Source organism: Pelecanus crispus, unplaced genomic scaffold (genome assembly GCF_030463565.1).
Source record: "Pelecanus crispus isolate bPelCri1 unplaced genomic scaffold, bPelCri1.pri SCAFFOLD_127, whole genome shotgun sequence".
NCBI lineage: Eukaryota > Metazoa > Chordata > Aves > Pelecaniformes > Pelecanidae > Pelecanus > Pelecanus crispus.
The window spans coordinates 40033-65679 of NW_027461255.1; the positions used below are offsets into that span (position 1 = coordinate 40033).

At 61.3% G+C, this 25647-nt stretch overlaps 1 protein-coding gene across 1 annotated transcript in view; it reads left to right on the top strand.

Annotated features, from left to right (window-relative positions):
* The first annotated feature begins 773 nt into the window (after window positions 1–773).
* Window positions 774–25647, top strand: part of CHD8 (chromodomain helicase DNA binding protein 8) — a 28887-nt gene continuing 4013 nt past the window's right edge. The window contains exons 1-34 of the mRNA XM_075727325.1: window positions 774–1165; window positions 1200–1482; window positions 3078–3437; window positions 5536–5909; window positions 7318–7432; window positions 7513–7707; window positions 7824–7892; window positions 7975–8030; window positions 8373–8490; window positions 8571–8654; window positions 8758–8895; window positions 8993–9118; window positions 9210–9449; window positions 9558–9734; window positions 10337–10480; window positions 10572–10827; window positions 11097–11310; window positions 11391–11586; window positions 11672–11839; window positions 12625–12804; window positions 12898–13008; window positions 13126–13337; window positions 14709–14908; window positions 15000–15156; window positions 15261–15351; window positions 16563–16662; window positions 16792–16906; window positions 17749–17824; window positions 17994–18048; window positions 18964–19162; window positions 20669–20877; window positions 22534–22968; window positions 24365–24393; window positions 25368–25460. Coding sequence (XP_075583440.1) covers window positions 774–1165; window positions 1200–1482; window positions 3078–3437; window positions 5536–5909; window positions 7318–7432; window positions 7513–7707; window positions 7824–7892; window positions 7975–8030; window positions 8373–8490; window positions 8571–8654; window positions 8758–8895; window positions 8993–9118; window positions 9210–9449; window positions 9558–9734; window positions 10337–10480; window positions 10572–10827; window positions 11097–11310; window positions 11391–11586; window positions 11672–11839; window positions 12625–12804; window positions 12898–13008; window positions 13126–13337; window positions 14709–14908; window positions 15000–15156; window positions 15261–15351; window positions 16563–16662; window positions 16792–16906; window positions 17749–17824; window positions 17994–18048; window positions 18964–19162; window positions 20669–20877; window positions 22534–22968; window positions 24365–24393; window positions 25368–25460 — 5967 coding nt within the window. The remainder of the gene's footprint in view (window positions 1166–1199; window positions 1483–3077; window positions 3438–5535; window positions 5910–7317; window positions 7433–7512; window positions 7708–7823; window positions 7893–7974; window positions 8031–8372; window positions 8491–8570; window positions 8655–8757; window positions 8896–8992; window positions 9119–9209; window positions 9450–9557; window positions 9735–10336; window positions 10481–10571; window positions 10828–11096; window positions 11311–11390; window positions 11587–11671; window positions 11840–12624; window positions 12805–12897; window positions 13009–13125; window positions 13338–14708; window positions 14909–14999; window positions 15157–15260; window positions 15352–16562; window positions 16663–16791; window positions 16907–17748; window positions 17825–17993; window positions 18049–18963; window positions 19163–20668; window positions 20878–22533; window positions 22969–24364; window positions 24394–25367; window positions 25461–25647) is intronic.

Sequence of the window (25647 nt, forward strand, 5' to 3'; positions counted from 1 at the left end):
GCAGGGGGGGTGCAGAGCCTTGGGGGGGTCAGGTTTGGGGGTGCAGAGCCTGGGGGTCAGGTTTTGGGGTTCCGGGGGGCTGCAGAGTTTTGGGGGTCAGGTTTTGGGGGTGCAGGGTCTTGGGGGGCAGGTTTGGGAGTGCAGAGGCTGGGGGGGTCAAGTTTTGGGGGTGCAGAACCTGGGGGTCATGTTTGGGGGTGCAGAGGCTGAGGGGGGTCAGGTTTTGGGGGTGCAGAGTGTTGGGGGTCAGGTTTGGGGGTGCAGAGGCTGGCGGGTCAAGTTTGGGGGTGCAGGGGGGCTGCAGGGTCTTGGGAGTCAGGTTTGGGGGTGCAGAACCTGGGGGGCAGGTTTTGGGGTGCAGGGGGGTGTGCAGAGTTGGGGGTTACAGACCCGGGGGAGGGGGGGGGCAGAGTTTGGGGGTACAGAATCTTGGGGGGGGGCCTTGTTTGGGGGTGCAGGGCAACTTATAGAACTGGGGGGGGGGGGTCTGTGGGGCTGGATAGGACCCATGGAGCTGGGGGGGGTCCTAGGCCTCAATTTGGGGGGGCTGGGAGTTTGGGGGGGGCTGGTTTTTTGGGGGGGTGCCAAGTTAAGGGGTACCCCCTCCTTAATTTTTTTCGGTTTTCTTTTTTCTCCCCCACAGCCCAGAGGTCCGGACCCCCCCGCCTCCCCCCGAAGCCTGACGTGAGCCCCCCCCCTTCCCCAACCCCCCCTTTCCAGGGGGGGAGGGGACCCCTAAACCCCCCCTCCCCCCCCTTTTGACCCCCCCCAAAATGGCCGACCCCATCATGGACCTCTTCGACGACCCCAATCTTTTCGGCCTCGATCCCCTGACGGACGAAACCTTCGCCCCCGCCTCCCACGACCCCATCGAAGAAGCTTTGGGTTTATCGGGGGCTTTAGACCCCCCCCAACCCCCTTCAGCCCCCCCAGAACCCCCCGGCCCCCCCCCAGAAGATCCTTTACCCCCCCAAAACCCCCCGGACCCCCCTCAACCCCAACTCCCCCCTGACCAAGAGGTCCTCAGCCAAGGCAACCCCTTCATGGGGGTGGCCACCGCCTTGCCCCCCGCCCCTTCCTCATCGTCGGGGGTCCCTCAACCCCCCAAAATCGTCATCCTCAAAGCCCCCCCGGGGGGGGCGATGCCGGCGGGGGGGCCCCCCCAATCTCCCGCCGTCCCTTCCCCGGGCGGGGGGGACGACCCCCAACGGGGGGAAAGTGACTTTCGCCAAAGTTTTAACCGGCACCCCGCAACTTCGACCCGGCGTTTCCATCGTTACCGGTAACGCCGCCACCGTTTTAACGGGGAAAGTGACCCCCGCCGGAACCGGGGGGGCCGCCGGAACCACCCCCGCCGCTACCGTTCACCGATTGGTTCAACCGGGAAGACCCGTCAAGCAATTGGTGTTGCAACCCGTCAAGGCCGGGGGGGCCGGGACCCCCCTAAAACCCGCCGTCACCCTCACGTCGGCGCCGGCGCAGGTGACGAGGGGGTGGGGGGCGTCTTGGGGGGGGCGGTTCCGGGGTTGGGGGAGTCCCTGGCGTTGGGGTCTGTGGGGTTGGGGTCTCCAGAGGTCAAGGTCATCTCGTGGAGTTGGGTTTTTTGGTGTGGGGGGGCTTGGGGTGGGGTGGTGGGGGTCCCCAAAGTCAAGTTCATGTCCTTGGGGTTGGGGTCTTTGGGGTTGGGGTGCTCGGCGTGAAGTGGTGGGGGTCCCCAAAGTCAAGTTCGTGTCTTTGGGGTTGAGGTCTTTGGGGTTGGGGGGCTCGGGGTGGGGTGGTGGGCGTCCATGGGGTTGGGGTCTTCAGGACAAGGTGGTGGTGGTCTCCAGAGGTTAAGGATATCTCCTGGAGTGGGGTTTTTTGGGGTTGGGGGTCTTGGAGTGGGGTGGTGGGGGTCCTCAAAGTCAAGTTCATGTCCTTGGGGTTGAGGTGTTTGGGGTTGGGGGGCTCGGCGTGAAGTGGTGGGGGTCCCCAAAGTCAAGTCCATGTCTTTGGGGTTGAGGTCTTTGGGGCTGGGGGTCTCGGGGTGGGGTGGTGGGCGTCCATGGGGTTGGGGTCTTCAGGACAGGGTGGTGGGGGTCTCCAAGGGTCAAGGTTATCTCCTGGAGTTGGGTTTTTTGAGGTTGGGGGTCTTGGAGTGGGGTGGTGGGGGTCCCCAAAGTCAAGTTCATGTCCTTGGGGTTGGAGGGCTCGGCGTGAAGTGGTGGGGGTCCCCAAAGTCAAGTTCGTGTCTTTGGGGTTGAGGTCTTTGGGGTTGGGGGGCTCGGGGTGGGGTGGTGGGCGTCCATGGGGTTGGGGTCTTCAGGACAAGGTGGTGGTGGTCTCCAGAGGTTAAGGATATCTCCTGGAGTTGGGTTTTTTGGGGTTGGGGGTCTTGGAGTGGGGTGGTGGGGGTCCCCAAAGTCAAGTTCATGTCCTTGGGGTTGGAGGGCTCGGCGTGAAGTGGTGGGGGTCCCCAAAGTCAAGTTCACGTCTTTGGGGTTGGGGGGCTTGGCGTGAAGTGGTGGGGGTCCCCAAAGTCAAGTCCATGTCTTTGGGGTTGAGGTCTTTGGGGCTGGGGGTCTCAGGGCGGGGTGGTGGGCGTCCACGAGGTTGGGGTCTTCAGGACAGGGTGGTGGTGGTCTCCAAGAGTCAAGGTTTTTTGGGTTTTTTTGGCACTGGGCAGCTTGGGGTGGAGTGGTGGGGGTCCGCAAAGTCAAGGTTATCTCCCCATAGCAGGATCCCCAAAGTCCCTGAGGTCCTCAGGGTTGGGGTCACCTCCCAAAAGTGGGGTCCCCAAAGTCCTTGAGATCTCTGAGGTTGGGGCCACCTCTCAAAAGTGGGGTCCGCAAAGTCCTTGGGGTCTTTGAGGTTGGGGTCAGTTCCCAAAAGTGGGGTCCCCAAAGTCCTTGAGGTCCTCAAGGTTGGGGCCACCTCCCAAAACTGGGGTCTCCAAAGTCCTTGAGATCCTCAAAGCCGGGGTCACCAACCCATAGTGCCGTCCCCGAGCTCCTGTGGGTCAAGGTCACCTCCCAGGGTGTCCCTAAAGGTCCCCATCTCCTCATTCTCGTGCTGACCCCGCCTCTTCTTTCCTCTAGGGCGAATCGAAACGCATCACGCTGGTGTTGCAACAGCCGCCGGGCGGTAGCGCTCCTCCCGGCCAACGCCACGTGGTTTTGGGTAGTTTGCCGGGCAAGATCGTGTTGCAGGGCAACCAATTGGCCCTCGGTCAAGCCAAAGGGACGCCGGGGCAACCCGCCAAGGTGGTCACCATCCAACTCCAAGTTCAACAACCTCCCGCCGGCCAACCGGGAGCCCCCCAAAAAATCCAACTCCTCCAACAACCCGCCGGCGCCGGCGGGCAGCCAGCACCCGTGGCCGTTTCCTCGGTGCCGCAGGTGGTGGGGAGCACAGGGCAGAGGTTGACGGTGCCGTTGAAGGTGGTGCTGCAACCCCAGGTGAGCGTCGGTGCCGGTTCTGGGGGGGCTGGGTGTCACTGGGTGCTCTCCTTAGGGTGGTCGCGACCAACCGCGGTAGCCGTCGTACCCAACCCTCGGGTCCAACTCTTGGTTTTGGTTGCACCCAAGCTTTTGTCCCGGCGTTGCGCCCAGATCTTGGTCTCCGGTGCGCCCAAACTTGGCCGCGTTGGACCCAGGCTAGGTTTGGGTGTTGCATCCAACCCTGCCACCCCGTTGTACCCAATTTTGGTCCCATTGCACCCAATTATGACCCCTGCTTTGCGCCCAACCCATGGTCTTGGTGGTGCACCCAACTTTGGTCTGATTGCACCCAATTTTGACCCCCACTTGTGCCCAACCCATGCCCTTGGCACTGCACCCAACCTTGGCGTTGGTCCCATTGCACCCAATTTTGGTCCCATTGCACCCAATTTTGACCCCCGCTTGCGCCCAACCCATGGTCTTGGTGCTGCACCCAATTTTGGTCTCATTGCACCCAATTTTGACCCCACTTGCGCCCAACCCACGGTCTTGGTGCTGCACCCAACCTTGGCGTTGGTTCTGCACCCCATTTTGGTCCCATTGCACCCAATTTTGACCCCCGCTTGCGCCCAACACATGGTTTTGATGCTGCACCCATTTTGGTCCCATTCCACCCAATTTTGGTCCCATTGCATCCAATTTTGACCCCCACTTGCGCCCAACGCATGGTTTTGATGCTGCACCCAATTTTGGTCCCATTGCACCCAATTTTGGTCCCATTGCACCCAATTTTGACCCCCACTTGTGCCCAACCCATGGTCTTGGTGCTGCACCCAATTTTGGTCCCATTGCACCCAACGTTGACCCCCATTTGCACCCAACCCATGGTTTTGATGCTGCACCCAACTTTGGTGTTGGTTTTGCACCCAGTTTTGGTCCCATTGCACCCAATTTTGACCCCTACTTCACCCAACCCACGGTCTTGGTGCTGCACCCAATTTTGGTTCCATCGCACCCAGTTTTGACTCCTGCTTTGCGCCCAACCCATGGTCTTGGTGCTGCACCCAACTTTGGTCTGATTGCACCCAACCTTGGTCTCGTTGCACCCAATTTTGACCCCCACTTGCACCCAACCCATGGTCTTGGTGCTGCACCCAACCTTGGCGTTGGTTTTGCACCCAATTTTGGTCCTATTGCACCCAATTTTGACCCCTACTCGCACCCAACCCACGGTCTTGGTGCTGCACCCAACCTTGGTCCCATTGCACCCAATTTTGACCCCCACTTGCACCCAACCCATGGTCTTGGTGCTGCACCCAACCTTGGTGTTGGTTTTGCACCCAATTTTGGTCCCATTGCACCCAATTTTGGTCCCATTGCACCCAATTTTGACCCCTGCTTGCGCCCAACCCATGGTTTTGATGCTGCACCCAACCTTGGCATTGGTTTTGCACCCAGTTTTGGTCCCATTGCTCCCAATTTTGACCCCTACTCACACCCAACCCATACTCTTGGTGCTGCACCCAACCTTGGTCCCATTGCACCCAATTTTGACCCCACTTGCGCCCAACCCATGGTTTTGATGCTGCACCCATCCTTGGCATTGGGTTTGCACCCAATTTTGGTCCCATTGCACCCAATTTTCACCCCCCTGTTGCACCCAACCCATGGTCTTGGCGCTGCACCCAACCTTGGCATTGTTCCCATTGCACCCAGTTTTGGTCCCTACTCGCACCTGACCCACGGTCTTGGTGCTGCACCCAATTTTGGTCCCATTGCACCCAACTTTGACCCCGAGTTGCACCCAACCTGTGGTCTTGGCGCTGCACCCCACCTTGGCGTTGGTTTTGTACCCAGTTTTGGTCCCATTGCACCCAATTTTGACCCCCACTTACGCCCAACCCATGGTCTTGGTCCCGTTGCACCCAATTTTGGTCCCGTTGCACCCAAGCCATGATCTTGATGCTGCACCCGTTGGATTCAACCAAGCACCAAAACGGGGTGAAACTCTTGACCCCGCCGTTGTCCCCAACCTTGGTCCCCGCCGTTGGCGCCCGCCCTTGCTCCCCTTGCGCCCACCCTTGGTGCCACCCCGATTTTTCCTCTCTCCCCTCAGGCCGGCTCATCTCAGGGCGGTTCTCCCGGTCTGTCGGTGGTGAAGGTGCTGAGCAGCAGCGAGGTGGCCGCGCTGGCCACCCCTGGCTCGCGGGGCGCCTCGGAGGAGAGCCGTAAATTAGAGCACCAGAAGAAACAAGAGAAAGCCAACCGCATCGTCGCCGAGGCCATCGCCCGCGCCCGAGCTCGGGGCGAGCAGAACATTCCCCGCGTCCTCAACGAGGACGAACTCCCCAGCGTCCGGCCCGAGGAGGAAGGTGAACGCAAACGGCGGCGGAAAGGTGCCAGCGAACGCGGGGGACCCAAGGAGGAAAGACCCCGGAAGGGCAAGGGTCAAGGTGGCTCCGGCAAGAGCAAAGGGCGCAGCAAACCCAGGTGAGATCTCGGCGCCCAGAAAAAACCCCGGGGGTTTGCACCCAAATTGAGGCGGGAGGGGTCTGGCCGGGGGTGCGCGTCCTCGTTGGGGCGGGCCTGGCGTTGTCGCCCAAATTTGCTCGGCGTTGTCACCCAAGCTTGGTTTCCGTTGTTGCCCAACCTTGGTCGTCGTTGTCACCCAACCTTGGTCCCATTGCGCCCAAGGTCTTGGTTGTCCCCCAGCCCTTGGTCCCATTGCGCCCAGGGTCTGTGTTGTCACCCAACCTTGGTCTTCATTGCCCAACCCTTGGTCCCTCGTTGTCCCCTAACCCTTGGTTCTTGTTGTCCCCCAACCATGGTCCCATTGCCCCCAGGGTCTGTGGTGTCACCCAACCTTGGTCTTCGTTGCCCAACCCTTGGTCCCTCGTTGTCCCCCAACCCTCAGTCCCTCTTGCCCGTGGTTCTTGTTGTCCCCCAACCCTTGGTTCTTGTTGTCACCCAACCTTGGTCCCACTGTGGTCAAGGTCTTCGTTGTCCCGCAGCCCTTGGTCCCACGTTGTCCCCCAGCCCTTGGTCTCCATTGCCCAGCCCTTGGTCCCTCGTTGTCCCCCAACCCTCAGTCCCTCTTGCCCGTGGTTCTTGTCCCCCAACCCTTGGTTCTTGTTGCCCCCCAACCCTTGGTCCCACTGTGGCCAAGGTCTTCGTTGTCATCCAACCTTGGTCTTCATTGCCCAACCCTTGGTCCCTCGTCGTCCCCCAGCCCTTGGTCCCTCGTTGTCACGCAACCTTGGTCCCATTGCGCCCAAGGTCTTCAGTGTCCTCCAACCTTGGTCTCTCGTTGTCCCCCAACTTTGGTCCCCACTGTGGCCAAGGTCTTCGTTGTCCCCCAGCCCTTGGTCCCTCGTTGTCCCCCAGCCCTTGGTCCTCATTGTCCCCCAACCTTGGGTCTCCATTGTCACCCAACTTTGGTCCCTACTGTGGTCAAGGTCTTTGTTGTCACCCAACCTTGGCCTTCGTTGCCCAACCCTTGGTCCCTCTTGCCGTTGGTGTCTCGTTGTCCCCCAACCCTTGGTCCTCGTTGTCCCCCAACCCTGGTCCCATTGTGGCCAAGGTCTTTGGTGTCCCTCAACCTTGGTCTTCGTTGTCACCCAACTTTGGTCCCTGCTGTGGCCAAGGTCTTCGTTGTCACCCAACCTTGGTCTTGATTACCCAGCTCTTGGTCCCTCGTTGTCCCCCAACCTTTGTCCTCATCCCCCAACCGTTGGTCCTTGTTGTCCCCCAACCCTGGTCCCATTGTGGCCAAGGTCTTTGTTGTCCCCCAACCCTTGGTCCCTCGTTGTCCCCCAACCCTTGGCCTCGGAGTAAACCCCCGGAGAAGGCGTCTGTCCATCCGTCTCCACCCTCCTAACGTCCCACCTCGCCCTGTTAGCACCATCACGCCGGTGGTGGGGAAGAAACGGAAGCGCAATGCCTCTTCCGACAACTCGGACGCCGAGGTGATGCCGGCCCAGTCGCCGCGGGAGGAAGAAGAAACCAGCGTGCAGGTACAGAGACGCTGCCGGCAGGGGTCCGCGCCGTTTCGGCACGGGGTGGGGCCGCATCCCGTCCCCTTTTCCCCTTCCAGAAGCGGCGGTCCAATCGGCAAGTCAAGCGTAAGAAGTACACCGAAGATTTGGACATCAAGATCACTGACGATGAGGAGGACGAAGAGCTGGATGTGACGGGGCCGGTCCGACCGGAGCAGCTCCCTGTCCCGCAGCCTCCTGCCCCGGAACCGGAGCCGGAGGGCGAGACGTTGCCTTCCATGCAGTTTTTTGTGGTGAGGGTCTTGACTTTGTCACCTTGGATGCCCTTCGTGGCATCCACCGCGGTCTTCCTCTCCTTTTTCCATTTTCTTCCACCATCATCTTCATCTTTTCTTTTCTCCGTGTCCAGGAAAACCCCAGCGAGGAGGACGCGGCCATCGTGGACAAGGTCCTCTCCATGAGGGTGGTGAAGAAGGAGGTGAGGGACCCCCGTGGCAGCGGCGGGGGGCGTCTTTTACCGGCATTTTGCCCATGCTAACGTCCCGCCTGGTTTTCCGCAGCTTCCGTCGGGGCAGTTGATCGAGTCGGAGGAGTTTTTCGTCAAGTACAAAAACTAGTAGGTGGCCAGATGATGGGTGCGGGGCGGCCCCTTGGGTCAAGGGCACGTTTGGACCCCTGCCACCCGTCGGCGGGCTCCTCGGCGGGCCGCCACGTCGGGTTGAGCTCCGCAAACCCAACGGAGGGGCGCGCGGGTCAGCCCCACGCTCGCCGCCGTGAGCGGGGACGACTCGTTGACGCTTCTACAAAGGGGTGGAGCTCGAAGGAGGATTTTTTTGTTTTGTTTTGTTTTTTTTGCACCCCGCGTTGCTTGAAAACGGCTTTACTGACCCCCAAATAGCTTCACCGGGACGGGGCGGGGCTTTGCCACGTGGACGTGACGCTTTGTCCCCACCCGCAGCTCCTACCTCCACTGCGAGTGGGCCACCATCGACCAGCTGGAGAAGGACAAGAGGATCCACCAGAAGCTGAAGCGTTTCAAGACGAAGATGACTCAGATGCGACACTTTTTCCACGAGGTGCTGGTTTTGGGCGAGCGGGGAAGGGTTTCGGGGCGGGCTTGGGGGTTCGGGGAGACCGCTCACGTCTTCCCCCGAAGGACGAAGAACCTTTCAACCCCGACTACGTGGAGGTGGACCGCATCTTGGACGAGTCCCACAGCGTCGACAAGGACAACGGGGAGGTGAGGACGGGGCAGCGGTGGAACCCCCATCCCGTCCCCAAAAATGGCGTTCCCCGTCAGCGACACCCCCTTTTTTTTGTCTGTCCCCCACCGTTGGGTGCAGCCGGTGGTCTACTACCTGGTGAAGTGGTGCTCCTTACCCTACGAAGACAGCACTTGGGAGCTCAAGGAGGATGTAGACGAGGGGAAAATCGGGGAATTCAAACGTATCCAAGCCCGGCACCCGGAACTCAAGCGTTTGGTGAGCGGCCGTGTCCTCTCCCGCCTCCCCGCGTTCCCCCCCCCCAATTTTCCGCAATCCCGACGGCGTCTCCATCCCTTCCCTTTCTCCCCCCCAGCCCCGTCCTCAAGCCGGTTCCTGGAAGAAGCTGGAGCTCTCCCACGAATACAAAAACCACAACCAGCTGCGCGAATATCAACTGGAAGGGGTCAACTGGTTGCTCTTCAACTGGTACAACAGGCGAGTGGCGGAACGGGATGCGGGGGACGCGCAAGGGGACGTTGCCACCGCTCCCAACCGCCAACCGGCCGCCTCCTTCGCCTCCCCGCAGGCAGAACTGCATCCTGGCCGACGAGATGGGCTTGGGCAAGACCATCCAGTCCATCGCCTTCTTGCAAGAGGTCTACAACGTCGGTATCCGCGGTCCTTTCTTGGTCATCGCCCCGCTTTCCACCATCACCAATTGGGAGCGGGAGTTTAATACCTGGACGGAGATGAACAGCATCGTCTACCACGGTAGCTTGGCCTCCCGGCAAATGATCCAACAGTACGAGATGTACTGCAAGGACTCGCGGGTAGGGTGGCTTTGGATCTTCTCGGCCTCCGGACCTTCCTAAGAACCTCTTCCCGAGTTTTGGGGGGCGAGGTCGGAGCCGCTTTCCCTCCTTTTATCCCCGCTCCAGGGTCGTCTCATCCCCGGAGCCTACAAATTCGACGCTCTCATCACCACCTTCGAGATGATCCTCTCCGACTGCCCCGAGCTGCGGGAGATCGAGTGGCGGTGCGTCATCATCGACGAGGCTCACCGCCTGAAGAACCGCAACTGCAAGTTGCTCGACAGCCTCAAGCACATGGACTTGGTGAGACGCGGGGTGGAGAAAGGGATAGGGGACGGGGAGACCCCAACTCTTCTCCGTGGGGCAGAGCGGGGTTTCCTCAAGGTGTGCGTGGGGTCTTGGTTGTATCTGGAGATGTTTGGGAATGTCCCACACCCAGGGGATGGTCCTGAAGGTGTGCGTAGGGTCTTGGTCGCGTCTGGAGATGTTTGGGAATGTCCCACGCCCCAAGGGATGGTCCTGAAGGTGTGCGTAGGGTCTTGGTCGCGTCTGGAGATGTTTGGGCACGTCCCACGCCCCAAGGGATGGTCCTGAAGGCGTGTGTGGGGTCTTGGTTGCATCTGGAGACGTTTGGGAGTGTCCCACGCCCCAAGGGATGGTCCTGAAGGCGTGTGTGGGGTCTTGGTTGCATCTGGAGACGTTTGGGAGTGTCCCACGCCCCAAGGGATGGTCCTGAGGTGTGTGGAGGAGTCTTGGTTGCATGTGGAGATGTTTGGGAGTGTCCCACGCCCCAAGGGATGGTCCTGAAGGTGCGCGTGGGGTCTTGGTTGTGTCTGGAGATGTTTGGGCATGTCCCATGCCTACCCCACCCCAAACCCTAATGTTCTGCACCCCTTGGTCATCAGGAACACAAAGTCCTCTTGACGGGCACCCCGCTCCAAAACACGGTGGAAGAGCTCTTCAGCCTCCTGCACTTCCTGGAGCCCTCCCAGTTCCCTTCTGAAGCAGAGTTCCTCAAGGATTTTGGGGACCTCAAGACGGAGGAGCAGGTGAGGACATCGGGAGGACCCCGCACCCTTCCCCGGCCATCTGGGTCCTACCCGACCGGCGGTGACTTCTCCCCGCTGCTCCCACCCGCAGGTGCAGAAGCTCCAGGCCATTCTCAAGCCCATGATGCTCCGTCGGTTGAAGGAGGACGTGGAGAAGAACCTGGCGCCCAAGCAGGAGACCATCATTGAGGTGGAGTTGACCAATATTCAGAAAAAATACTACCGGGCCATCTTGGAGAAGAACTTCTCCTTCCTCTCCAAAGGCGCCGGTCACACCAACATGCCCAACCTGCTGAACACCATGATGGAGCTGCGCAAGTGTTGCAACCACCCCTACCTCATCAACGGTGAGGAACCAGGGCTGGGCGAGGGCGTGGCGGGGTGTCCCTGCTTCTCCTGGCCTTGCCCTTTCTTCCACTTGGTGGCCTCTTGGATTTGGGGTTTCTCTTCCCCGACCTCCGTCGAGCCGCTTGGCGGGCTCAATGTTGCGATGGAGGACCTCCTCCAGCTCGTCTAGTTGGGTTTCGCTGCCCCTCGAGTTCTTGCTTTGGCGGCGGGGTGTCTCTCGAAGATCTCACGCGCCACCCCGCTGACGGTCCCGTCCCCAACCCGACAGGCGCGGAGGAGAAGATCTTGGCCGAATTTCGGGAATCTTGCCACCACCACGTCCCCCACGACTTCCACCTCCAGGCCATGGTCCGCTCGGCCGGCAAGCTGGTGCTCATCGACAAGCTGCTGCCCAAGCTGAAAGCCGGCGGTCACAAGGTGCTCATCTTCTCCCAGATGGTGCGATGCCTCGACATCTTGGAGGACTACCTCATCCAGAAGAGGTGAGAGGTGGGGCGACGGGTGGCCCGGGGTGGGACACCCTCGTGCCCTTCCCCGAACGCGGTTCTCCTTGACCCCGTAGGTACCTCTACGAGCGGATCGATGGACGGGTACGGGGCAACCTACGGCAAGCTGCCATCGACCGCTTCAGCAAACCCGACTCGGATCGCTTCGTCTTCCTCCTCTGCACGCGGGCGGGCGGCCTGGGCATCAACCTCACCGCCGCCGACACCTGCATCATCTTCGATTCCGATTGGAACCCCCAAAACGACCTCCAGGTAACCGCCAGCTCCACCCCACCACTGTGCACCTTGGCGTCACCTCGTCTCCAACTTCGCCTGACCCACCATCATCTTCCTCCAGGCTCAAGCGCGGTGCCACCGGATCGGGCAGAGCAAGGCGGTGAAGGTGTACCGCCTCATCACGCGTAACTCCTACGAGCGGGAGATGTTCGATAAGGCCAGCCTCAAGTTGGGGCTCGACAAGGCCGTGCTGCAGTCCATGAGCGGGCGCGAGGGCAACATCGCGGGGGTAAGGGTTCTTCCGAGGGAAACGGGGCGTGAAGGTCTTGGGATGAGGTCTTCTAAGGGAAACGGGACGTGAAGGCCACAGGGATGGGGTCTTCCAAGGGAAACGGGGCGTGAAGGCCATGGGGATGGGATCATCCAACGGAAACAGGACATGAAGACCACAGGGATGGGGTCTTCCAAGGGAAACGGGACGTGAAGATCACGGGGATCTTCCAAGAGAAATGGGGCGTGAAGATCTTGGGAATGGGATCTTCCAAGGGAAATGAGGCATGAAGACCACAGGGATGACGTCTTCCAAGGGAAACGGGGCGTGAAGATGCTGGGAATGGGATCTTCCAAGGCAAATGGGGCGTGAAGATCACGGGGATGGGGTCAACCAAGGGAAATGGGGCGTGAAGATCATGGGGATGGGATCTACCAAGGGAAATGGGGCGTGAAGATGTTGGGAATGAGCTCTTCCAAGGGAAATGAGGGGTGAAGACCACAGGGATGGGGTCTTCCAAGGGAAACAGGGTGTGAAGACCACACGGATGGGGTCTACCAAGGGAAATGGGGCATGAAGATCTTGGGAATGAGGTCTTCCAAGAGAAACGGGGGGTGAAGATCTTGGGAATGAGGTCTTCCAAGGGAAACAGGGAGTGAAGACCACAAGGATGGGGTCTTCCAAGAGAACCACGTTGTGAAGACCCTAATCTTGAGGAACACGGGGTTCGGGGGTGGTTTGGGACGGGGCCTTGGCTGCCTGCCTCGCCCCACGCTCACCCCTCTTATCCCCCTTCCCGGCAGATCCAGCAGTTCTCCAAAAAGGAGATCGAGGACCTGCTGCGCAAGGGGGCCTACGCGGCCATCATGGAAGAGGACGACGAAGGCTCCAAGTTCTGCGAGGAGGACATAGACCAGATCTTGCTGCGCCGCACCACCACCATCACCATCGAGAGCGAGGGGAAGGGTTCCACCTTCGCCAAGGTACCTCCGCCCGCTCTTCCCGCCGTTGAGGGGGACGCGTGTCCCACCTCGGAGGTGTCCGTGAAGGTCCTCCAACTCCTCACCCAACCCTAGGCGAGCTTTGTGGCTTCCGAAAACCGCACCGACATCGCTTTGGATGATCCGAACTTCTGGCAGAAGTGGGCCAAGAAAGCCGACCTGGACCTGGATCTGCTGAACAGCAAGGTTGGAGGGGAGAACCGTGGGGCTGGGGTGGCGTGGGGCGGGGAGCTGACGTGGGGCAGCGTCCCACCGATCTTCTCCATCCCCATCGATCTTCTCCTTCTCCATCCCGGCGTCCAGAACAACCTGGTGATCGACACGCCCCGGGTGCGCAAGCAGACGCGACACTTCAGCACGCTTCGGGATGACGACCTGGTGGAGTTTTCGGACCTGGAGAGCGAGGACGAAGAAAGACCTCGGTCCCGTCGCCACGACCGTCACCACCACGCCTTGCACCACGCCTACGGCCGCACCGACTGCTTCCGGGTGGAGAAACATCTCCTGGTCTACGGGTGAGGGACGGGTTTGGGTCCAGCTTTGCTCTGGTGGCAACCACGGGGAGGTTCTTGGGGGAGGGAGTAGGGGAGGTCCAGCTCTGCTGTGGTGGCAACCAGGAGAAGATACTTGGGTGGGAGAGGAGACCAAGTCTGGGTCCAGCTCTGTTTTGGTGGCAACCATGAGTAGATGCTTAGCGGAGAAAGCAAAGCATGTCTTTTCTGGTGGCCACCATGAGCAGATACTTGGTGGAGAGAGCAAAGCAGGTCTTCTCTGGTGGCCACCATGAGCAGATAATTGGGTGGGAGAGGAGACCAAGTCCCGGTCCAGCTCTGCTGTGGTGGCCACCATGAGCAGATACTTGGTGGAGAAAGCAGATCAAGCCCAGCTGTGTTTTGGTGGCCACCATGAACAGGTGCTTGGTGGAGAGAGCAAAGCAGATCTTTTGTGGTGGCTACCATGAGTAGATGCTTGGAGGAGAGCAGACAAGCCCCAGCTCTGCTGTGGTGGCCACCATGAGCAGATACTTGGGTGGGAGAGAAGACCAAGTCCCGGTCCAGCTCTGCTGTGGTGGCCACCATGAGCAGATACTTGGTGGAGAGAGCAAAGCAGGTCTTTTGTGGTGGCCACCATGAGCAGATACTGGGGTGGGAGAGGAGACCAAGTCCAGGTCCAGCTTTGTTGTGGTGGAAACCATGAGCAGATGCTTGGTGGAGAAAGCAGATCAAGCCCAGGTCTTTTGTGGTGGCCACCATCAGCAGATGATTGGAGGAGAGCAGACAAGCCCCAGCTCTGCTGTGGTGGCCACCATGAGCAGATGCTTGTTGGAGAGAGCAAAGCAGGTCTTCTCTAGTGGCCACCATGAGCAGATGCTTGGGTGGGAGAGGAGACCAAGTCCAGATCCAGCTCTGTTGTGGTGGAAACCATGAGCAGATGCTTGGTGGGGAAAGCAGATCAAGCCCAGGTCTTTTGTGGTGGCCACCACGAGCAGATACTTGGTGGAGAGAGCAAAGCAGGTCTTTCGTGGTGGCCACCATGAGCAGATACTGGGGTGGGAGAGGAGACCAAGTCCAGGTCCAGCTTTGTTGTGGTGGAAACCATGAGCAGATGCTTGGTGGAGAAAGCAGATCAAGCCCAGGTCTTTTGTGGTGGCCACCATGAGCAGATACTGGGGTGGGAGAGGAGACCAAGTCTAGATCCAGCTCTGCTGCCGTGGCAACCACCAGCAGATGCTTTGGGGAGAGAACAGACCAAAACCCAAGTCCAGCTCTACTCTGGTGGCAACCCCAAGGAGATATTTGGTGGAGGTGGATGCTGGGAGGTGGGGAAACGCCGGCCAAGGACCTCCCCGGCCACTGATGCCGTCTTCTACCACCCACCACCACCAGCTGGGGCCGATGGCGGGAGATCCTGTCCCACGGACGGTTCAAGCGACGGCTTTCGGAGCGAGACGTGGAGACCATCTGCCGCGCCATCTTGGTCTACTGTCTGCTCCACTACCGAGGCGATGAGAACATCAAAGGCTTCATCTGGGACCTCATCAGCCCCACCGAGAACGGCAAGGCCAAGGAGCTCCAAAACCACTCGGGTGAGGGTCTACAGGAACTTGGGGACAAGCGGGGACCTCTTGAGGTCCCACGTTGACGCTTTTTTCTCCTTCTTTTACCGCTTTTCTCCAGGACTTTCCATCCCGGTTCCTCGAGGTCGTAAGGGGAAGAAGATCAAATCCCAAAGCACCTTCGACGTCCACAAAGCCGAGTGGATCCGCAAGTACAACCCCGACACCCTCTTCCAAGACGAGAGCTACAAGAAGCACCTCAAGCACCAATGCAACAAGTGGGTTGACATCTTCTGGCGGGTCCCCTGGCGTCCCCCTCCCAAACTTCTCCCCGCCCCGTGGCTTGGTTTTGGTTGACCGCCCCGTCCCACCAACCTCCCAGGGTTCTCCTGAGGGTGCGGATGCTCTACTACCTGCGGCAGGAGGTGATCGGGGACCAGGCGGAGAAGGTGCTGGCGGGGGGCGGTGGCCAGGTGAGTCCGCAGAACCTTCCGTGGGGTGCTCCAGGGTCTCTTTGGGGTGCCCCAGCCCCATTTTGGGGTGCTCCAGCCCCTCTTTGAGGTGGTTTGGGGTGCTCCAGGGTCTCTTTGGGGTGCTCCAGCCCCATTTTGGGGTGCTCCAGACCCTCTTTGAGGTGGTTTGGGGTGCTCCAGCCCCTCTTTGGGGTGCTCCAGCCCCTCTTTGAGGTGTTTTGGGGTGTTCCAGCCCCACTGTGAGGTGGTTTGAGGTGCTCCAGGGCCTCCTTGGGGCGTCTTGGGGTGCTCCAGCCCCACTGTGAGGTGGTTTGAGGTGCTCCAAGCCCTCTTTGGGGTATCTTGGGGTGTTCCAGCCCAACGTCCGGGTAGTTTGAGGTGCTCCAGGTTCTCCTTGGGGTGCTCCAGCCCCTTTCTGGGAGGGGTTGAGGAGCTCCAGCCCCTCTTTGGGGTGTCTTGGGGTGCTCCAGCCCCACTGTGAGGTGGTTTGAGGTGCTCCAGACCCTCTTTGGGGCATCCTAGGGTGCCCCAACCCCTCTTTGGGGTCTCCTTGGGGTGCTCCAGCCCCATTTTGGGGTGCTCCAGCCCCTCTTTGGGGTGTCTTGGGGTGCTTCAGCTCCGCTATGAGGTGGGTTGAGGTGCTCCAGACCCTCTTTGGGGCGTCCTAGGGTGCCCCAACCCCTCTTTGGGGTCTCCGTGGGGTGCTCCAGGGTCTCCTTGGGGTGCTCCAGCCCCATTTTGGGGTGCTCCAGCCTCTTTCTGGGAGGGGTTGAGGTGCTCCAGCTCCTCTTTGGGATGTTTTGGGGTGCTCCAGCCCCATTTTGGGGTGCTCCAGCCCTTCTCAGGGGTGTCCTAGCCCCATTTTGGGGTGGTTTGGGGTGCTCCAGCCCAACTTTGGGGTGTCTTAGGGTGCCCCAGCCCCACTTTGGGGTGCTCCAGCCCCACTATGAGGTGGTTTGAGGTGCTCCAGCCCCATTTTGGGGTGCTCCAGCCCCATTTTGGGGTGCCCCAGCCCCACTTTGGGGTGATTTAGCGGGGTCCGAGCCCCACTTTGCGATGCTCCAGCCCCATTTTGGTGGCCTTTGAAGTTCTCCAGTCCCGCTTTGGGGGGTCCCTGACCCCCCAGCCCCACTCCAGCCCCCCGCAGCCCCACTTTGGGGTACCCCTGACCCCCCAAACCCCCCATTTTCCCCCCCCCCTCCAACAGCGAGGTCGATATTTGGTTCCCGCTGGTGGAGCAGCTGGAGGTGCCGACGGCTTGGTGGGACGCCGAAGCCGACAAATCCCTCCTCATCGGTGTCTTCAAACACGGTATGTCGCTGCTGGGGGGTGGGGGGGGGAGCCGATTTTGGGGTGAAACCTGGCAGAATTGGGGTCGTGACAGCGTGCCCCCCACCCCGGTTTTATTTTTTGGGTTTGGTCGCTGTTTTCGGGGAGCAGGCTACGAGAAATACAACACCATGCGCGCCGACCCCGCGCTCTGCTTTTTGGAGAAAGCCGGCCGCCCCGACGAGAAGGCTATCGCTGCCGAGCAGCGCTTGGATGTCGGGGAAGGGTGAGTTTTGGGGGATCCCCCCCACATTTGGGGTGCCCCGGCCCCTCTTGGGGGTGATTTGGGGTGCCCCAGCTCTGTTCTGGGGTGCTTTGGGGTGCCCCAGCCCCTGTATGGGGTGCCCCAGCCCCTCTCAGGGGTGATTTGGGGTGCCCCAGCCCCATTTTGGGGTGCTTTGGGGTGCCCCACCATCTTTTTGGGGTGCTCCAGCCCCTCTTTGGGGTGTCGTGACCCCAGTATGGGGTGTTTTGGGGTGCCCCAGCTCCACTTTCGGGTGTTTTGGGGTGCCCCAGCTCCTTTTTGGGTGCCCCAACCCCTCTTTGGGGCATTTTGGGGTGCCCCAGCCCCTATTTGGGGTGCTCCAGCCCCTCTATGGGGTGCTCTGACCCCACTGTGGGGTGATTTGGGGTGCCCCGACCCCTCTTTGGGGTGCCCCAGCCCCTCTTTGGGGCGATTTGGGGTGCCCCAGCCCCTTTTTGGGGCATTTCGGGGTGCCCCCACCCGTCTTTGGGGTGCCCCAGCCTCTCTTTGGGGTGCTCCACCCTCTCCTTGGGGTGATTTGGGGTGCCCCAGCCCCTTTTAGGGGTGCCCCAGCCCCTCTTTGGGGCGTTTTGGGGTGCCCCCGCCCCTTTTCAGGGTGCCCCCCCGTTTTTGGGGGTGCCGATGATGACCACGCCATGCTAATACCGACCGGCGCGTGGCTGGGATGAGTTCAATCCCCAAAGGCTGAGGCACCCAGTTGGGGGGGGAGGTGACTTTGGGGGGCTCGGGGGGGCGTTTTTGGGGGCGCAAGGGCTCGATTTTTGGGGGACCCCCCCTTTAACCCCCCCGTGTCCCCCCCACAGCGTGGATTTCGATAAAGACTGCGAGGACCCCGAGTACAAACCCCTCCCGGGGACGGCCAAGGAGGTGGACGACGAGGTGAGGAGAAGGCGGCGGGGGGGGGGGGGGGGGGAACACCCCCACCCCGGCCCCCGCCCCCCCAAAATCTATAGGGGGCTCCCCCCGCCCCCCCACCTTAAATCTGCACCCCCAAAGTATTTAGGGGGGGCTGGGGGGTGACCCTGATGTCTCCCCCCCGCCCCCCCAGGCCGACCCCCTGATGCTGCTGGACGAGGAGATTTCGGTGGTGGACGGGGAGGAAGGTAAGGGGGGGCGGGGCCTCTCTAGGGCCCTATAGGGCTCCTCGGCCCTATAGCCCCTATAGGGCTGCCCCTTAGGGAGACCCCCAGCCCCATAGGATACCCCTGGGGGAGCCTGTAGGAGCCCCCCGACCCCTCTCTCCCCATAGAACCCCCCATCCCCATAGGATCCCCCTGCCCTATAGCCCTGTGGGACCCTATGGGGCTGCCCCTCAGCCCCTTCTCCCCATAGGGACCCCCATTCCTATAGGATCTCCCTGCCCTATAGCACTGTGGGACCCCAGGGAGATCTATAGGTCCCCAAGGAAGCACTTAGGACCCCCCAAGACCCCTCCTAACCCCATAGGAACCCCCATCCCTATGGGATCCCCCTGCCCTATAGCCCTGTGGGACCCCAGGGAGATCTATAGGTCCCCATAGGACCCCAAGGAGATCTGTAGGACCCCAGGAAGATCTATAGGTCCCCATGGGACCCCCCAGGACCCTCCCGACCCCATAGGGACCGCCATCCCTATAGGATCCCCCTGCTCTATAGCCCTGTAGGACCCCAGGGAGATCTACAGGACCCCATAGGACCCCAGGGAGATCTATAGGACCCCAGGAAGATCTATAGGACCCCATAGGACCCCAGGGTGATCTATAGGTCCCCATAGGACCCCAGGGAGATCTATAGGACCCCAGGGAGATCTGTAGGTCCCCATAGGTCCCCGGGGAGATCTATAGATCCCCAGGGTGATCTATAGGTCCCCATAGGACCCCAGCGAGATCTGTAGGACCCCAGGGAGATCTGTAGGTTCCCATAGGACCCCAGGGAGATCTGTAGGTTCCCATAGGACCCCAAGGAGATCTATAGGTCCCCATAGGTCCCCAGGGAGATCTATAGGTCCCCCCTGACCCTCTTCCCCCCCCCCAGGCCAGCCCCCCCAGCCGGGCCAACCCTTCTGGCGCCGGGCTCGGTGCTGACGGCCCGGCTGCGCCGGCTGATCACGGCCTGCCAGCGTTCCTACCAGCGGGAGCAGCTGCGGGTGGAAGCGGCCGAGCGGGGAGACCGGCGCCGGCGCCGCTGCGAAGCCGCCTGCAAGCTCAAGGAGATGGCGCGGAGGGAGAAGCAGCAGAGGTGGGCAGGAGGCGGGGGGTTTGGGGGGGCCAGGGGCTTTGCGGGGGGCTTGTCGGGTGTTGGGAGCCCGTGCGGGGGGGTTTGGGGTGCTGGGAGCCCGTGTAGGTGAGTTTTGGGGTGCTGGGAGCCCATGCGGGGGGGTTTGGGGTGCTGGGAGCCTGTGCAGGGGCATTTTGGGGTGCTGGGAGCCCGTGCAAGGGGGGGGGTTGGGGTGCCAAGGGCCTGTGAAGATGAGTTTTGGGGTGCTGGGAGCCTGTACGGGGAGGTTTTGGGGTGCTGGGAGCCCATGCAGGTGAGTTTTGGGGTGCTGGGAAGCCGTGCAGGTAGGTTTTGGGGTGCCAAGGGCCTCTGCAGCTGTGTTTTGGAGTGCTGGGAGCCCGTGTAGGTGAGTTTTGGGGTGCCGGGGCCTGTGAAGATGAGTTTTGGGGTGCTGGGAGCCCGTACAGGGGGGTTTGGGGTGCCAAGGGCTTGTGAAGATGAGTTTTGGGGTGCTGGGAGCCCGTACGGGGAGGTTTTGGGGTGCCAAGGGCCTCTGCAGCTGTGTTTTGGGGTGCTGGGAGCCCATGTAGGTGAGTTTTGGGGTGCTGGGAGCCCGTGTAGGTGAGTTTTGGGGTGCTGGGGCCTGTGAAGATGAGTTTTGGGGTGCTGGGAGCCCGTACAGGGGGGGTTTGGGGTGCCAAGGGCCTGTGAAGATGAGTTTTGGGGTGCTGGGAGCCCGTACAGGGAGGTTTTGGGGTGCTGGGAGCCCGTGCAGGTAGGTTTTGGGGTGCCAAGGGCCTCTGCAGCTGTGTTTTGGGGTGCTGGGAGCCCGTGTAGGTGAGTTTTGGGGTGCTGGGAGCCCGTGTAGGTGAGTTTTGGGGTGCCGGGGCCTGTGAAAATGAGTTTTGGGGTGCTGGGAGCCTGTGCGGGGAGGTTTTTGGGGTGCTGGGAGTCTGTGTAGGTGAGTTTTGGGGTGCTGGGAATCCATGTGGGGAGTTTTGGGGTGCCGGGGCCTGTGAAGATGAGTTTTGGGGTGCCGGGAGCCCATGCAGGAAGGTTTTGGGGTGCCAGGGGCCTGTGAAGATGAGTTGTGGGGTGCTGGGGAGTTTTGGGGTGCCAGGGCCCTCTGCAGGGGGGTTTTGGGGTGCTGGGAGCCCATGTGGGGACATTTTGGGGTGCCGGGAGCCCATGCAGGGAGGTTTTGGGGTGCTGGGAACCCCGTGCAGCAGATTTTTGGGGTGCAGGGACCCCATCCCCACCATTTTCCCCTTCAGCCCCCCCGCCATCCCTTCTTTCCGGCCGCGGGTCCCCCAAAAGCGCTCTTTCGGGGGTGCAGCACCCCCACCTCCGGCCATTTTGGGGTGCAGGCTCCCCCATCCCTGCGTTTTTGCCCCGTGGCGAGGCCCTGGCCAGGATTTGGGGCTGCAGCGACCTCACCCGCCGGATTTTGGGGGTGCAAGGAAGCTCACCTGGATTTTCGGGGTGCAGCACCCCTGAAGACGACCTCTATTTTTTTTTGGGGTGCAGGTGGACCCGGCGGGAACAGGCGGATTTTTATCGGGTGGCCTCTACGTTCGGGGTGGAGTTCGATCCCGAGGCCGGGCGCTTCCGGTGGGGTCGTTTCCGTACCTTGGCCAGGTTGGAGAAGAAGACGGATGAAAACCTCACCAAATTTTTCCACGGTTTCGTCGCCATGTGCCGGCAGGTTTGCCGCCTGCCGCCCGCTCCCGGAGACGGTAGGTGGCGGGGCGGGGGGACACCCCAAAACTGAGGGGGGGGCTCCCAACGGAGTTGAGGACCTTCTCATGAGGTTGGGGATGTCCCCATGGAGATACGGAGCTCCGTATGGGGTTTGGGGACATCCCTATGGGGTTGGGGACATCCCTATGGAGATATAGAGCTCCTTATGGGTTTGAGGGCATCTCTGTGGGGTTTGGGGACATCTCCATGGGGGTTGGGGACATCTCCATGGGGGTTGAAGACATCTCCAGGAGGTTGGGGGCATCGCCATGGAGATACGAAGCTCCCTATGGGGTTTAAGGGCATCTCCGGGGGGGTTTGGGGACATCTCCGGGGGGGTTTGAGGACATCGCCATGGAGATGCGGAGCTCCTTATGGGGTTTGAGGGCATCTCCGGGGGGTTTGGGGATGTCCCCATGGAGATATGGAGCTCCTTATGGGTTTGAGGGCATCTCCAGGGGGTTTGAGGGCATCTCCGGGGGGGTTGGCGACGTCCCTATGGGGTTGGCAACGTCCCCATGGAGATACAGAGCTCCTTATGGGTTTGAGGGCATCTCTGTGGGGTTTGGGGACATCTCCATGGGGGTTGAGGGCATCTCTGGGGGGTTGAGGACATCTCCAGGAGGTTGGGGATGTCCCCATGGAGCTACGGAGCTCCGTATGGGGTTTGAGGGCATCTCCGGGGGGTTTGAGGGCATCTCCGGGGGGGTTTGGGGATGTCCCCATGGAGATATGGAGCTCCTTATGGGTTTGAGGGCATCTCCAGGGGTTTGGGGACATCCCTATGGGGCTGTTAGCCTCAATGGAGTCAACATCACCCAACGGTGGCGTTGCCCAACCCAATGGTGGCATTGAGCCACCCAATCACATTGACCAACCCAACGGTGGCATTGACCCATCCAGTGGCCTTGCCCAACCCAACAATGCCCGTTGCCCAACCCAACGGTGGCATTGACCAACCCAATGCTGTTGACCAACCCAGTGATGGTGTTGCCCACCCCAACGTTGGCATTGCCCCACCCAATGCCGTTGCCCACCCCAATGATGCCATTGACCCACCCAATGCCATTGACCAACCCAACGGTGGCCTTGACCAACCCAACGGTGGCCTTGACCAACCCAACGCCACTGACCACCCCAAGGGTGCTGTTGACCACCCCAACGTTGGCATTGACCCACCCAATACCGTTGACCACCCCAACGATGCCGTTGACTCACCCCAACGGTGGCCTTGACCAACCCAAGGGTGCTGTTGACCCCCCCAAGGGTGCTGTTGACCCCCCCAAGGGTGCTGTTGACCAACCCAAGGGCATTGACCAACCCAAGGGTGGCCTTCACCACCCCAAGGGTGCCGTTGACCACCCCAACATTGGCATTGACCCCCCCCAAGGGTGCCATTGACCCCCCCAAGGGGTGCCATTGACCCCCCCAAGGGTGCCATTGACCCCCCCAAGGGTGGCCTTCACCACCCCAAGGGTGCCGTTGACCAACCCAAGGGCATTGACCAACCCAAGGGTGGCCTTCACCCCCCCAAGGGTGCCGTTGACCCCCCCCAAGGGTGGCCTTGACCACGCCAAGGGTGCCGTTGACCCACCCAATGCCGTTGCCCACCCCACCGCTCCCTTCCAACCCCCTTCTCTCTCCTTCTCCAGAACCTCCGGATCCTTCCATCCCCGTCTCGCCCGTCTCGGCCGTCCGAGCTTCCCGAGGCCTGCGCCGGTTGTCCCTCCTGCGCCTCCTGCGCGAGCAGGTCCTGCGGCACCCGCTCCTCCCCGCCCGCTTGGCCTTGTGCCCCCCGCCCGGGCCCGACCTCCCGCCGTGGTGGCAACGGGGTCACCACGACGGCGAGCTCCTGCGCGGGGCGGCGCGCCACGGCTTGGCGCACCCCGAAAGCGCCATCTTGGGCGACCCCGAGTTCTCCTTCGCCGCCGCCCGCTGGCGTTACCTGCGAGCCGAGGCGGGCGGGGCGCCCGTGCCGACGCCGCCGGCGATGCCGCCGACGCCCCAGAACGTCCTCGGGGGGCCCGCGCCGCCGGCGCCGCCCACCGAGGATGAAGATTCCGACTTGGAGAAGCTCTCGGCGTCCGGTTCCGAGTCGTCGTCCTGCGAGGAAGATAGCGAGGAGGATAGGGGTGAGCGGGGACCCCCCAAAATCCTGGGGGGACCCCAAAAATTCTTGTTGAAGCCCCCCAGATCCTGGTGGGACTCCTTAAATCTTCTAGGACCCCCCCTAAATCCTGGTGGAACCCACCCAAAATCCTGGTGGGACCCCCAAAATCGTGTGGGACCCCCCCAAATCCTGGTGGGATCCCTTAAATCTTCTAGAACCCCCCCAAAATCCATCTTCTAGAACCCCCCAAAATCCTGGTGGGACCCACCCAAAATCCTGGTGGGACCCCTTAAATCTTCTAGGACCACCCAAAATCCTGGTGGGACCCCCAAAATCTTGTAGGGGCCCCCAGATCCTGGTGGGACCCTCCCAAATCCTGGAGGACCCCTTAAATCTTCTAGGACCCCTAAAAATCCTGGTGGGACCCCCCCAAAATCCTGGTGGGACCCCCCAAATCTTCTAGGACCCCCCCAAAATCCTCATGGGACCCCCAAAAATTCTTGTAGGACCCCCAAAAATCCTGGTGGGACCCCCAAAATCTTGCAGGAGCCCCCCAGATCCTCGTGGGACTCCCCAAATCTTGTAGGAGCCCCCCAAAAATCCTGGTGGGAGCCCCCAAAATCCTGGTGGGACCCCTTAAATCTTCTAGGACCCCCCCAAAAATCCTTGTAGCATCCCCCCAAAATCCATGTGGGACCCCCCCCAATCCATGTGGGACCCCCCCCAATCCATGTGGGACCCCCCAAAATCCCAGTGGGACCCCCAAAAATCCCAGTGGGACCCCCCAAAATCCTTGGGGGACCCCCTAAATCTTGTAAGACCCCCCCCTAAAACCCGGTGGGCCCCCCCAAATCCATGTAGGACCCCCCCAAATCACAGCAGGATCCCCCAAATATTTGAAGATCCCCCCCAAAATCTTGTAGGATGCCCCAAATCCTTGGGGGACCCCCAAATCTCTGTGGGACCCCCCAAATCCATTCAGCTCCCCCCCCCCCCCCCAACCCTTCTAAGACCCCCTGCACCCTTTTAGGGACCCCCCCCATGGTTTTGGGGACCCCCCCCACCCTTTTGGGCCCCCCCATGGTTTTGGGGGACCCCCCTACCCTTTTGGGACCCCCCCAGGTCCTTCTTCCTTGGGGGGGGGTCCCCCAAATCCCCCCCTAAAACGCGCCCCCCCCCCCCCCCCCCCCCCTTTTAACCCTCCCCCAGGTGCGGAGCCCTCCTGCGGGCGGAGGAGGAAGAGGAGGAGGAGGAGGAGGAGGAGGAGGAAGAGGAGGAGGAGGAAGAGGAGGAGGAAGAGGAGTCGCCCCCCCCCTCCGGCGAGGGGGGATCCCCAGGGCCCCCCCCGGGCCCCCCCCCGGGGCCCCCCCCAGCCCCCCGCCACCTCCACGAGTGGCCCAAGGTGAGCCGAAACCTGGGGGGGGGGGGGGCACCTTAGAGACCCCCCCACATTTTGGGGGGGACCCCTGAGGGGTCCGGACCCCCCCCGAAATTTCGAGGGGGGTCCCTAAATCCCTTTGCCCCCCTCAAATTTCTGTGCCCCCCCCCAAATTTCTAGTAGCCCCCCCAAAATTTATGTCCCCCCCAAATTTATGTGTTCATCCCAGACAGGACTTGAGGTGGGGGGCAGCCCCTTAGAGACCCCCCCCAAATTTTGGGGGGACCCCTGAGGGGTCCAGAACCCCCCAAAAAATGTCAAGAGGGTCCCCCAAATCCCTCTGCCCCCTCCCCAAATTTCTGTGGCCTCCCCCAAATCTGTGGTAGCCCCCTGAATTTGGCTGCCCCCCCCAATTTTCTTCTTATTTAGAAAGAAGTTGGGGGGCTGGCCCCTTAGAGACCCCCCCCAAAATTGGAGGGACCCCTGAGGGGTCCGGACCCCCCCCCAGAAATGTCAAGGGGGGTCCCCCAAATCCCTCAGCCCCCCCAAATTTCTGTGCCCCCCCCAAATTTGTGGTAGCCCCCTGAATTTGGCTGCTCCCCCCAATTTTCGTATTAGAAAGAAGTGGGGAGGGGGGGCTGCCCCTTAGAGACCCCCCCAAATTTTGGGGGGACCCCTGAGGGGTCCGGAACCTCCCCCCAAAATGTCAAGGGGGGGTCCCCCAAATCCCTCCACACCCCCCCCCAAATTTCTGTGCCCCCCCCAAATTTGTGGTAGCCCCTGAATTTGGGTGCCCCCCCCCCCATTTTGTCTTCATGCAGAAAGAACTGGGGGCAGGGGGCACCCCCTTCGAGACCCCCTAAATTTTGGGGGGAACCCTGAGGGGTCCGGAACCCCCCCAAAAATTTCAAGGGGGGGTCCCCCCAAATCCCTCAGCCCCCCCCAAAATCTCTGTGGGCCCCCCCCCAAATTTATTTTTGCCCCCCCCCCAAAACCAGGACCGAGCCCTGATCCGCCGGCTGGACCTGGTGTGCCAAGCGGTGCTGTCGGGCAAATGGCCGTCGGAAGAATTTGGGGGGGGCCCCAGGGGGGTACCCCGAACCCTCCCCCGCCCCCCCGCTGCCCCCCCCCGCCGCCCCCCACTTCCGAACCCCCCCCTTACACCCGCCTGCGGCACGAGGAGAAGGAGTTCACCGTCCAGATTAAAGACGTAAGCAAATTGGGGGGCGGGGGGGAGAAAGGATTTTGGGTCCCCCCTAAAAACCTGGGGGGGGGGCC